The sequence below is a fragment of the Salmo trutta genome, chromosome 12 (genome assembly GCF_901001165.1).
Source record: "Salmo trutta chromosome 12, fSalTru1.1, whole genome shotgun sequence".
NCBI lineage: Eukaryota > Metazoa > Chordata > Actinopteri > Salmoniformes > Salmonidae > Salmo > Salmo trutta.
This window is the reverse complement of record NC_042968.1, coordinates 23,313,949-23,326,778: the sequence shown is the minus strand read 5'-3', so window position 1 is coordinate 23,326,778 and position 12,830 is coordinate 23,313,949. Positions and strand designations below refer to the sequence as shown.

General features: G+C 40.2%; 1 protein-coding gene across 1 annotated transcript; it reads left to right on the top strand.

The window, feature by feature from the left end:
* Positions 1-247: 247 nt before the first annotated feature.
* LOC115204747 (mucin-5AC-like) lies at positions 248-12,511 on the top strand. Its single transcript, XM_029770459.1, has 32 exons — positions 248-412; positions 1,804-1,866; positions 1,959-2,220; positions 2,361-2,475; positions 2,946-3,036; positions 3,129-3,235; positions 3,367-3,580; positions 3,682-3,807; positions 4,136-4,253; positions 4,363-4,501; positions 4,695-4,805; positions 5,068-5,137; positions 5,260-5,397; positions 5,497-5,661; positions 5,768-5,862; positions 5,961-6,087; positions 6,289-6,541; positions 6,708-6,757; positions 6,854-6,892; positions 7,009-7,109; positions 7,306-7,457; positions 7,559-7,697; positions 7,784-7,894; positions 8,035-8,214; positions 8,334-8,573; positions 8,699-8,855; positions 9,037-9,165; positions 9,371-9,518; positions 9,853-9,896; positions 9,991-10,251; positions 10,975-11,374; positions 12,493-12,511. The coding sequence occupies exons 1-32, from the start codon at positions 340-342 to the stop codon at positions 12,509-12,511; spliced, it is 4,437 nt and encodes a 1,478-aa protein (XP_029626319.1). The 5' UTR covers positions 248-339.
* The last annotated feature ends 319 nt before the right edge of the window (positions 12,512-12,830 follow it).

The following is a 12,830-nucleotide window of genomic DNA, read 5'->3' as shown; positions in this document are numbered from 1 at the left end:
GTAAATTATCTTGAGCAATATAATAAAGGACGTTATGAACCACCTGAGTTTATAATAACAAGAGGTACACAAATAATCCCAATAATAGAATACTTAATGAAAATGTCTAAATCTGTATGTAAATGCTCATGCTTAATGTACTGTTAATGTACTGAAAAACCTCATAAGACAGAACATTGAAGTCTTTAAGTCATTGAGTCATGTTTAACCTGTGGCCCCACCTTTGTGCTAACCTTTAAGGTCCCTCCTCAAATACAGGTGGTTATAAAGACCAGATCCATCCTAAGCACCTCTCTCATATCACCTGTGTAGGACCTGTTCACGACCCACAGGATCACCATGGGGACAACCAAGGATACACTGATATGGAGGCTGATATGCCTGGCACTACTGATCAGATCAACACAAACAGGTTGGTAGAATATTCATTCATTTGCCTAAATCAGAAACTTTTATGATTATTATTATAATACAATTATTCTACATTTTTAAAAGTCTGACAAATCTGTAAAATCTACATATTATGTCATAAATCACACTGAATATGAATTACAAATAGTAAGTATTCAGGACCACACCACATTATTATGATTATTGATACTTGAATGTATGTATGAAAGAATGTCATCGACATAATCTATGTTAATTCAGCAGGTCTATAGGTTTAAAATCTGTAACCACAAGTTTAGTTTACAAATATACCCTATCAATATATGATTAGGTGACTTTCAGATTTGATAATATATCTATATATTTTATGCAAAATCTCATTATCAAAAAAATGTATGTGTTAGCTATTCAGAAATGTACTAACATACAGAACATTGATTACATGTATTATACATGCATTATACATAGCATTTTGAAGAATTCGACAGTAGGTATACAGTAGCAGTTTTTACGCAATCAGTAATAACGGTTTTCCTGTTTTCTGCTTTAGGGCAGCATACACATGTACTACGATCATATGATTACATTATTCATCCAATTTCTGTTCCTTATACACATTTGCTTATGAGATTGTTTCCATCTAAATTTGAAAATGTTACATGTGGTGAAAAATGTGTAAACTTATAGAAATCATTATCATTAGTGATTGTTATCATGAGTGGTTGTAGCATAGTTTATAGTGTTATAAATACATAAAGCACTCCCCACACTGGGTGTGAGTTAATACTTTTGAAAAAAAAAGTTTGATCGGGAACGAAAACAAGAACAGAATACAAACTCAAATGTATATCTTTAAAATAACAGTTGTGGTAAGTAAGTCTGATGTCTGATATTACTCAAATAACAGGACAGGAAACTGACAGGATACTAACAGGAAACATCTGATGCCTAAATATGTAAAATAGGGAAGTGAACAGTCATCGGAGTTCAATATGTTTAGTTTACAAAGCAGATGACATTTGATAATGGAATCTTTAGGTCTGTTTTATTTGTCGGATGACCTGCAGGGCTGAGCTTTCCAAAAGCTTTGACCACACCTATGCGATTCAAAAAACATCAAAGTACTGTAGTTCAGGCACAGAATACTCCGCGTACGCAGGAACATTCCCTTTGAAATTAAATTGCATGATAGCACTGAACGTCGGCGATACGAATTGATTGGAGCCTTAGGTTCGCTGCAAATATTGAATGGGTCACATCATGCCTCAAATGTCTCTTTGTCTGGACATACTGCTGTGCAAATCAAATACACTTCTAAAAGCTCAGTGCAACAATCTATATCTGCAATTATTGAATTCCATCCGGAATATTCATTTAATATTGTAAAATACTCATGAATTGCTTTTATTTCAGTGAGCCCCACCACAAGTGTAACAATCATCCCGACTATGATCACAACGATATCCACACTTTCAGGTAAATCTCTGACAGAATGCACACCAAATAAATGACTGGGTATCCATCAATAATCTAAGAAGGAACTGACATTTGTATTCCTTGTCCCTCAGGAGTGAATGCCTCACACAATGACCAGGTCTGCAGCACGTGGGGTAACTACCACTTCAAGACCTTCGACGGGGACTTTTTCCAGCTCCCCTCCACCTGCAACCATGTTGTGACCTCACTGTGTAAGAGCAGCTATGAGGCTTTCAACATCCAGATGAGGCGGCAGGTGGTGGACAACCAGCCCACCATTAGCAAGATCACCATGAAGCTGGATGGTGTAGTGGTGGAGCTATCCAAGGGTGTTGTTGTGGTCAATGGGCAGACGTGAGTTTCCCTGTCATTTGACTTATACGCCATTCTGCAAGCACCTCTCTTGAGGATTTTATATGCTACATTCTGGAGTTTAATAAACATTACAATCATAATGTATAGGATGACCTTTAAGTATATTTTTCCTCCTGAAGGGTGACCCTGCCATTCAGCTTGTCTGGAGTCAGCATCGTGAAGACTACATCCAATGTGAAGGTCGTAGCCAAACTGGGGCTGGTTGCTGTTTGGAACAAGGATGACTCCCTAATGGTAAAATACCTGCTTTTCTAACTTTCCTCTTCAATGGTTGATTAGTTAATAATGCTACATTTTTCTTTAGATTAAAAGCATAAAATCTTTGTCATCGTTGGCAATGATCAGCAGTTGATCGTGAGTGAGAGACACCTATTTTTGGCTGCACCTTCTCTCACTGTATACTCCCCTCCTAAAATGTTAACAATGAAAGGCAGAATTACCTGAAGAACGAGGATGAATTTAACAGGATCTGTGAAGATGTATAGGCTATACACACACAGGCTAATGTTCCAATGTTTATTTGAAGAAGTGTTTGCAAATACTTGTAGATTTGAATTAGATTTTCTGTCACTCCCTAATATAAAGACTAACAAAAAGAAAGGTTTTAAATGTGGAAGACAGCCAGGACTTAGAACACGTGAATGGTGCTGAACAGGATGAGATTTTATGTTTTACTAAACACCTTGCGTCTGGTCATTCTACAGATTGAAATGAACGATAAGTACAGAAACCAGACCTGCGGACTGTGTGGTGACTTCAATGAAGTCCAAACATACAACGAGTTCATCATCAATGGTAAAATAAAAAATCAGACCAAACTATTGAAATTTAACTACATTACATACCGTAGGTGGAAAGGCTAATTGTCAATGTCTGTGTTGTTGCAGGTGGGAAACTCTCTAGCTCTGACTATGGAAACCTCTGGAAACTGGATGGTCCTCTGGAAGTCTGTGAGGAGCCTACGCTAACTTCTGAGGAGAGTTGTGGAGATGAGGTATTCCATTTCACACCACAGAAGAAGAATACAAAAACAATATTAATAGAAGTTAGAAATGGTAATTATTCCATGTGATCCATCAAATGTTTTCTATATGGTAACCTTTTGTGGTTTGTCTCTATTTGTAGGAATTTTGTCAGCAGCTGTTCTCCAGTGCAGCTTTCAGTAGCTGCACTAATTATTTGGACAAGGACGCCTTCGTCGAGACCTGCCTGGCTGACCTGTGCCACTGTGATAACAGCACCAACTCCTTCTGCCTGTGCAACACCATCTCAGAGTACTCCCGTCAGTGTGTTCACGCAGGGGGGAAGCCCCAGCAATGGAGGACTAAACAGTTCTGCTGTAAGCATGCAGATACTCTTCAACATGCCCACCAAACACTTAATAATCATGTTCACAATCTATTTTAAGGAAACTGTTCATCACAATGTTTATTTTGTCAGATAAGACATGCCCCTACAACATGGAGTACCAGGAGTGTGGAAGCCCCTGTGTTGACACCTGCTCCAACCCAGAGGCCAGACAGTTGTGTGAAGACCACTGTACAGGCGGCTGCTTCTGTCCTCTAGGTACCACATAGGTTCAACTCTGGTGTACAAGTTAACCTTAAGCACATCATGAAAAAACGTAACTTTTACCCATTATGCCTTTTATGTCAATGTGTGCAAAGTATCTGAATAAGGTGACAAAGGAAGGAGTAAATAATGAATGTTTTTCTCAGTTACTTCTTGGAGGCAGTGCAGTTTTCTGTGTAAAGTAAACATTAGAATAACACTCCTTACTGAATGCAGTTATAGCAATCTCTTAAACAGTGAAAAGGAATAATTTTCTGTCAGGAACTAAAATCTTTCTGAATATATATTGTCTTAAAATTCTGCCTGATCTCTCACCAAATAGGTACTGTTTTCGATGATGTCAACAACAGTGGCTGTATTTCAGTGAGCGAATGCCTCTGTGTCCACAATGGACAATTATACAAATCTGGAGAATCTTACACCAGCAACTGTAAAGAATGGTATGCCAAGTACATCACCTGATTTAAACATGACATATCCCATGCCTCATTTTCATGAATCATGCCAAATCATTCCAAACAGATGAGCCTGTATAAATGTTCCCTTTAGCACCTGTGCTGGTGGTCAGTGGGCCTGTACAGACAAGGACTGTCCTGGGACCTGCTCTGTGGAAGGAGGATCCCACATCAACACCTATGATGGGAAAGCCTACACCTTTCATGGGGGCTGCTCTTACATTCTGACCAAGGTCAGCGCAAATGGTGCAGTATAGCAAAGCAATATAAACTAGTAGAAAATATTCATAACTTTTCAGTGCAAAGGTGAGGTAAAATAGCTTTTCCTGCCATATGTTGAAGTAGACGTGTCCAAAGGGGTCATTCTTTAAGTGAGTCACTCTCATTTCATGTTTTTGTCTTCAAACTCATACTTGTTTTTTTCAGCAATGCAATGGAACTGAATTCACCGTGCTGGGAGACATTATGAAGTGTGGGTTGACTGACACTGAGACGTGTATGAGGGCTGTTACCCTTGCCCTCTCCAGCAGATCCACCGTAAGGCAACTCTCCAAATATGTTTCAGAGCAAATGATACAAGGACCTGTCAACTAATTTCCAAACAAAAACACTTATTTAAGATAATCATACTGGTTTGCAAATAAATGTTCCTCAAACATTTTGTCTTAACACACAATAACCTTATTTAAAATTGCCCTGATTTGGCAAATATTGCTGGGCTGTTTGCAACCTTATAAAATGCTCATGTATGGAAACAAATGAGAATTTAATACAATATATCATCTTATCTAATTCACAGGTGATCCGAGTCCAGTCATGTGGAAGTGTTTTTGTAAATCAGATTCTTTCTCAGCTCCCACTCTATACAGGTGAGATAATCCATTGTAATGCCAAATTAAACTGTAGTGTGGATCAGCGTAAAACTCCATATTATTTATATTCACTAGATGAAACATGAATGGTTTCCCTCTATATATTTAATGTATTGCAGCTGAAGTGACCGTCTTCAAGCCCTCCTCATTCTACATTGTTATCCAGACAACTCTTGGAGTTCAACTTCAGATCCAGCTTTCACCAATTATGCAGATCTACATAACTACCATCTCATCCTACAAAGGAACAACCTGTGGTATGCTTCAGATTCATCCACCAGTTTCATACCTTTTTCTTCAGTATCACTATTCATAAAAATATAAGACATCATATGGCTTCAATTATTTTTCCTCAGGCCTTTGCGGAAACTACAATGATGTTCAGGCAGATGAGTTCAGAGTCATCAGTGGATTGGTGGAGGGCACAGCTGTAGCTTTTGCCAACACATGGAAGACCATGTCTAGCTGCCCTGATGTCAAGACTAGCTTTGAAAACCCCTGTAGTTTGAGCATTGAAAATGGTACATATTTATTAAGCCTACAGATGAATCACTTGTTGAATGATTATAACAAATGCATATAAGATAGTATATGCGTATGTGGAAATGATGATTGTCTTTTTCACAGAGAAATATGCCCAGTACTGGTGTTCCATGTTATCAGATCCTAAAGGAGTGTTCTCCCCTTGCCATTCTGAAATAAGACCTGACACCTACAAAACCGTAAGTTAGTTAAGAAGGATACAATCACAAAGTAAAACCATTAAACTCTTATGTGATGAGGTTATAGTCCTGACACACTTTGACTCTTTTTCCAACAGAACTGCATGTATGACAGCTGCAACTGCGAGAAGAGTGAGGACTGCATGTGTGCTGCCGTCTCCTCTTATGTCCACGCTTGTGCTGCCGAGGGTATCCAGCTCAGAGGCTGGAGAGACACTATCTGCAGTGAGTAGACAACACGGCATCAATGTGTCATTTTAATGAGTGCTGAAAATTTATTAGAATAGAATGATTTACTGAAACAACAACTGTAGTGTTGAGTTACTAAATACAAACAACCTGAAGAAATAACTGCACAAATACAAAGATATAAGGAAACCAAAAATGGTCTTGCTAATACTACTCATATCTAATGACTTTTCTCAGATAAATTCGCCACTTGTCCAAGTCAAACAGTTTATACCTACAACATGACCAGCTGTGGACGCACCTGCCGCTCCCTGAGCATGACAGACCAATCTTGCCAGGTGGAGTTTGTCCCGGTGGACGGCTGTGGCTGTGCAGAGGGCACCTACATGGACGAGGCTGGCCAGTGTGTTGCCCCCACCAACTGTCCCTGCTATGACAAGGGCTCAGTGGTCCCTGCAGGAGAGACTATCAGCAGAGACGGTGCCACCTGGTAAGCACCTCCCTCATACGTATAAAGATAGGAGACCAGAATAAATACAAGTACTAATGAAACTTGATGGATATATTCAAAAATTTGTATTAAATTATGTGACAATGATATTTGCTGTTCATTTGATTATCTAACTATAACTATTAATACTGTAACTATTTTACAGCACTTGCAGACAAGGGACACTGAGTTGCACTGGGGGAGCAAGACTATTTAGTACGTTTTATGTTCTTTGCTTCCAATTTAGTAGTTATTTATAAAATATATGGCTTGATATGATTTAACCCTTTACATGCATCCTTCACAAAACAGGTACATTTGAGACGACCCAAGAGGATTCAAGCAATTCATGTAAGACAATGTGATTAATGAATGTGGATATTTCTGTACTTATTACAATTATATTCTGCTTGTTTGAGAATTGAAAATCGTTTTTATAACTTGTATTCTTATATCATTATCCCCAGTATGCACACTGCCTATGGTTTTCTTCAACTGCTCAACTGCACCTCCGGAAGCTTCAGGTTCAGAGTGTCAGAAGAGCTGCAAAACTCTGGACATGACCTGTGTGAGTCCCTCATTCACTCTAAATGGGATTGTCAAACACTGTCACTATTATACAGATTTGTGTTGAATGAACATAACCCTTGGAAAATCGAAATTATGTCAAATAGACCCCCCACATCTGCGCACAAAAACATAGTCCACATCTCTTTCATTTGCCATGACTTATTTATGTACTTTTTTTTGTTAAATCCCTTTAGATTAGCACAGAGTGCACATCAGGTTGTATGTGCCCCAACGGACTGGTGTCTGATGGAAACGGAGATTGCATCAAGGAGGAACTTTGTCCTTGTTCTCACAATGGAGCTACTTACCAATCTGGAAAGACCCTTAAGGTTGACTGCAATACATGGTATGCCTGTTTTGTGTCTTACGTCTCATGGGGGAGAAAACATAATAAACACAGACTTACAAATAATGAAAAAACTGACATTATGTGTGTGTTGTTCACAGTACTTGCAACGACAGACAATGGCAGTGTACCACACATCTTTGTGATGGAGTTTGTGCAATCTATGGAGAGGGTCACTATATCACTTTTGATGAGAAAAGGTTCAACTTTAATGGAAACTGTGAATACACTCTCATTCAGGTTTGTGTCTCTTTATTTGGTAGAATTGTATCAGCATTGAAAAGTGTGAATTTTAACCATATTAATAATATTTTCCATTCGCACAGGACTACTGTGGCAATACTAACGGCAGTGGCAGCTTCAGAGTTCTCACTGAGAACGTTCCTTGTGGAACTAAAGGCACCACCTGCTCCAAGACCATCAAGCTCTTCCTGGGGGTAATGAGCAATTTGACTTCACACAATACTGTACATTCCATCCCTCATGTAAAGAACAATCAACAAATCATCAACCAAACATCAGGTTGAGATCCGATTTCAGACCAAGTTATGTACGAAAACATATTTCTCTTCTTCAGACCAGTGAGCTCATACTGGCAGATGGGAACGCTCAAGTTGTCAGGAGTACTCCAGAAGAGCAGTTTCCTAAACAGATCAGCCTTCTGGGGAATTATCTGGTCATTGAAGTCAAAAGTGGTCTAATCCTCATGTGGGACAAGAAGACCAGTCTCTTTATTAAACTTAGCCCACAATACCAGGTACATTAAGATACTCTGATAAAGAACTGCATTCAGTATTCAGTCAAAAGTGATATTACCAAGACTTTTGTAGAACCCTGCCAAATCAATCTCTTTAAATCATGATCTCTTTTCTTCAGGGGCTGGTGTGTGGTCTGTGTGGAAACTATGATGGCAACGCTAACAATGACTTCACCACTAGAGCCCAAGCGACTGTTGTTGATCCTGTGGAATTTGGAAACAGCTGGAAAGTTTCATCAAGCTGCCCAAGTGTATCCGCTGTAGTGCACCCATGTGCCTCCAACCCGTACAGAGCGTCTTGGGCCCAGAAACAGTGCAGCATCATTAACAGTGATGTCTTCGCAGCTTGCCAGAACCAGGTATGGATATATTCAACTAGGATATATTACTAGTAAGATATGTGGTCTTGTCTTTTGTGGACAAAGAAATGTACTTCACCATGCAACTTCTGTATATCTTACTGTATCATTGCTGTGCTTTTAAGGTGGACCCCTCTCCTTACTACGATGCTTGTGTGAGAGACTCATGTGCTTGTGACAGTGGTGGAGACTGTGAGTGCTTCTGTACAGCAGTGGCAGCTTATGCAAAGGCCTGCAATGAAGCTGGAGCCTGCGTAGCCTGGAGAACCCCTCGAATTTGCCGTAAGTTTCTTCACAATCAACAGTGAATGTGATTTTCAACTACATTAAGGCGCTTGTCAATTCAATACTGGACTAGGTTGACACATTATCATATAGGACAGTTGATCATGGAAAGGCATCATTATTCTAGTTCAAACAATGACACCTTTTTTGTCCACCATATTTTGTCCACCACAAACAGCACTGTTCTGTGATTACTACAACCCTACTGGAGAATGTGAGTGGCACTACAAGGCATGTGGAGCTCAGTGTATGAAGACCTGCAGAAACCCTTCCGGAGACTGTTCTAGTTTAATTCCAGCATTGGAAGGTAAGGATATGACCGTCAAACTCATATTTTGTCTCATTTTGGATATTATTTCTGAATAACAATTGTAACTGAAACTGACCCCAACAATTGTTATACATCTACATTCTGTGTGTCTGAGCAGCCTCAGGCTACATTTACACTGACTACTGTTATCCTTAACAAGACTTGACCTTTTGTAACCTCTTGGCTATTGTGCTTATTACAGGCTGCTATCCTAACTGTCCTGCGGCACAACCTTACGTCAATGAGGAGACAATGAAGTGTGTGGAGAGGGAACAATGTGGTTGCTATGACAATGAAGGAAACCAGTACACCAATGGACAGAATCTTCCGGCACAAAATTGTGAAACATGGTATGTTTGAATAATTCAGTTCACAGTACCTGTACTATTTCAGAACATATTCTGAATGTTCCATCTGTGAAAGTACCAGGTACTCTGTGCTATCTTAATTCTAGGGAAGAGGGTAGGAGTTCGGCAAAGATTGGAAGGGTCATGCTAGTTTTTCCATAGTGATGCTAATTATGGTTGTATGACAATCTGAAAACGTGCCCTGCTCACAACTTACTTTATTACCAAGTCCTGACTAGTCTTATCTCTTTACTGTTATTTTGAACAATACATTTATATCTATATAATTTGAACCTGTGAATAATTTCAATGTTTAAATATTTTTTCTTGTTTAAAGCACCTGCACAATGACTGGAGTGAGTTGTAGTTATGATCTAAATGGTAAGGATGACATCCCCAAATAAAAGTAACATATTTAGCAATGACCAAAGCAACATTGATTAAATCTAATTGTAAAATACTTTCCCCCCTGTAGATTGTACATGCTTGCATAATGGTAAACAGCACCCATATGGAGAAACCCTCTACAATACAACAGATGGGATTGGTAACTGCATAGTTGCTGTTTGTGCCGCGAACGGAACCATTACCAGGAACATTTCACCTTGTAAAGTGACCACAACTCCAGTACCAACCACAACATCCCCTCTGACCACAACAACTGTCCATGCAACTACAACACAGGCCTTTACAACAACACTAAAGCCCACAACTGTCTTCCACTTCTCAACACCTGGTAAGCAGCAAAACTCTTGAATGATTAAAGTGCAGCCAGATTTTTTCTAAATATCAATCTGGATTGCAATTAATAGAAATTGGTATGTAACGTGTTAGTAAATGCCTTTTCGGGTCCAAAAAGTTGGACCCGAACCCGAACAAACCCGAGGACAATCAAACTCGGACAAGAACGGACCCAAAAACAATTATACCCAAACCCGACGACAACTAGATCTAGACCCAACTCATACCCTATCGGGTCTGGGTCTAGACCAAACCCGATTGGACCCAAGTGTCAAAAAAATTACGTTTATCAGCCAAGTTTCTCCACTGGTTAACAAAAAGGACTTTATATTTTGCCTTCTATAAGTATGTAATTTAACCTTATTAGCGTAATTTAAATATGCTATAGGCTATGCAGAGCTTTGATTGGGTAATTTCGGGCCAACTCAGGTTGATCAGCTGTACTCACAATTGACTCGAGACCTGATGACAATCAAACAGAAATCCACCCGAACCCGGGAAAACCTTTGCATTTTGGACCCGGACCCGCTCGGGTCACAGGTGGGGTCTTGAGTATTCGGGTTTGGGTGGACCCGTGAAGACCTCTAGGTGGTAATGATAAGTTAAATTCATATTAACGATATGTTAACATTTTGAATTGTAAATACGAGCTATTTGGTAAACTAAAATGTAATTTTTCTGGCCGAGTTAACTAAAGATATATATTTTTCAAATACAGAACCAACATCTACATCAACATGGTCTTCAACAACAATGGAGACGACAACAACATCAGAACCCTCAACAAGTGGAGAAGCTACATCGGCCACAGCTGAAATTTCAACAAAGGAAGAAACCACAACTGAGATCATCGCATCCACAAAGCCGCCTAAAGGAGTCACCTCCGGCCCAACAACCACTTCCACCACTGTAATTGTTGAAACCTCAACATCACAGGCCACAGCAACAGGTGAAGAAACAACAGGGCCAGTTGTCATAACTTCCAATCCCACAACATCAACCACAACTACAAAGGCACCCATTACAACTACAGAGGTAACGACACCTACCACAGGTGGAACTACAACAGTTGAAGAAACCACAACTGAGACAAGTCCAACTACATCCACAAAGCCACCTAAAGAAGTCACCTCTGGCCCAACAACCACTTCCACCACTGTAAATGTTGAAACCTCAACATCACAGCCCACAGCAACAGGTGAAGAAACAACAGGGCCAGTATTCATAACATCCAATCCCACTACTTTTACAACAACTACAATTGCACCCACAACAACTACACCTACCACAGGTGGAACTACAACAGTTGAAGAAACCACAACTGAGACAAGTCCATCTACATCCACAAAGCCACCTAAAGAAGTCACCACCGGCCCAACAACCACTTCCACCAGTGAAATTGTTGAAGCCTCAACATCACAGCCCACAGCAACTGGTGAAGAAACATCAGGGCCAATAGTCATAACATCCAATCCCACTACTTTAACAACAACTACAATTGCACCCACAACAACTACACCTACCACAGGTGGAACTACAACAGTTGAAGAAACCACAACTGAGACAAGTCCATCTACATCCACAAAGCCACCTAAAGAAGTCACCACCGGCCCAACAACCACTTCCACCACTGTAAATGTTGAAACCTCAACATCACAGCCCACAGCAACAGGTGAAGAAACAACAGGGCCAGTTGTCATAACATCCAATCCCACTACTTTAACAACAACTACAATTGCACCAACAACAACTACACCTACCACAGGTGGAACTACAACAGTTGAAGAAACCACAACTGAGACAAGTCCATCTACATCCACAAAGCCACCTAAAGAAGTCACCTCCGGCCCAACAACCAATTCCACCACTGTAAATGTTGAAACCTCAACATCACAGCCCACAGCAACAGGTGAAGAAACATCAGGGCCAATAGTCATAACATCCAATCCCACTACTTTTACAACAACTACAGAGGTAACTACACCTACCACAGGTGGAACTACAACAGCTGAAGAAACAACAACTGAGACAAGTCCATCTACATCCACAAAGCCTCCTAAAGAAGTCACCTCCGGCCCAACAACCACTTCCACCACTGTAAATGTTGAAACCTCAACATCAACATCACAGCCCACAGCAACAGGTGAAGAAACATCAGGGCCAGTATTCATAACTTCCAGTCCCACTACTTTAACAACAACTACAATTGAACCACCAACAACGACACCTACGACAGGTGGAACTACAACAGCTGAAGAAACCACAACTGAGACAAGTCCATCTACATTCACAAAGCCACCTAAAGAAGTCCCCACCGGCCCAACAACCACTTCCACCACTGTAAATGTTGAAACCTCAACATCACAGCCCACAGCAACAGGTGAAGAAACATCAGGGCCAATAGTCATAACATCCAATCCCACTACTTTAACAACAACTACAATTGCACCAACAACAACTACAACTACCACAGGTGGAACTACAACAGTTGAAGAAACCACAACTGAGACAAGTCCATCTACATCCACAAAGCAACCTAAAGAAGTCACCTCCGGCCCAACAACCACTTCCACC

Bases quoted from the DNA above. Each gene is read 5' to 3' on its own strand.
- LOC115204747 (XM_029770459.1), top strand. From the start codon at position 340: ATGGGGACAACCAAGGATACACTGATATGGAGGCTGATATGCCTGGCA. The intron at 1,867-1,958 runs GTAAATCTCTGA...CTTGTCCCTCAG, and splicing joins AACGATATCCACACTTTCAG to GAGTGAATGCCTCACACAAT. The intron at 8,215-8,333 runs GTACATTAAGAT...TCTTTTCTTCAG, and splicing joins AACTTAGCCCACAATACCAG to GGGCTGGTGTGTGGTCTGTG.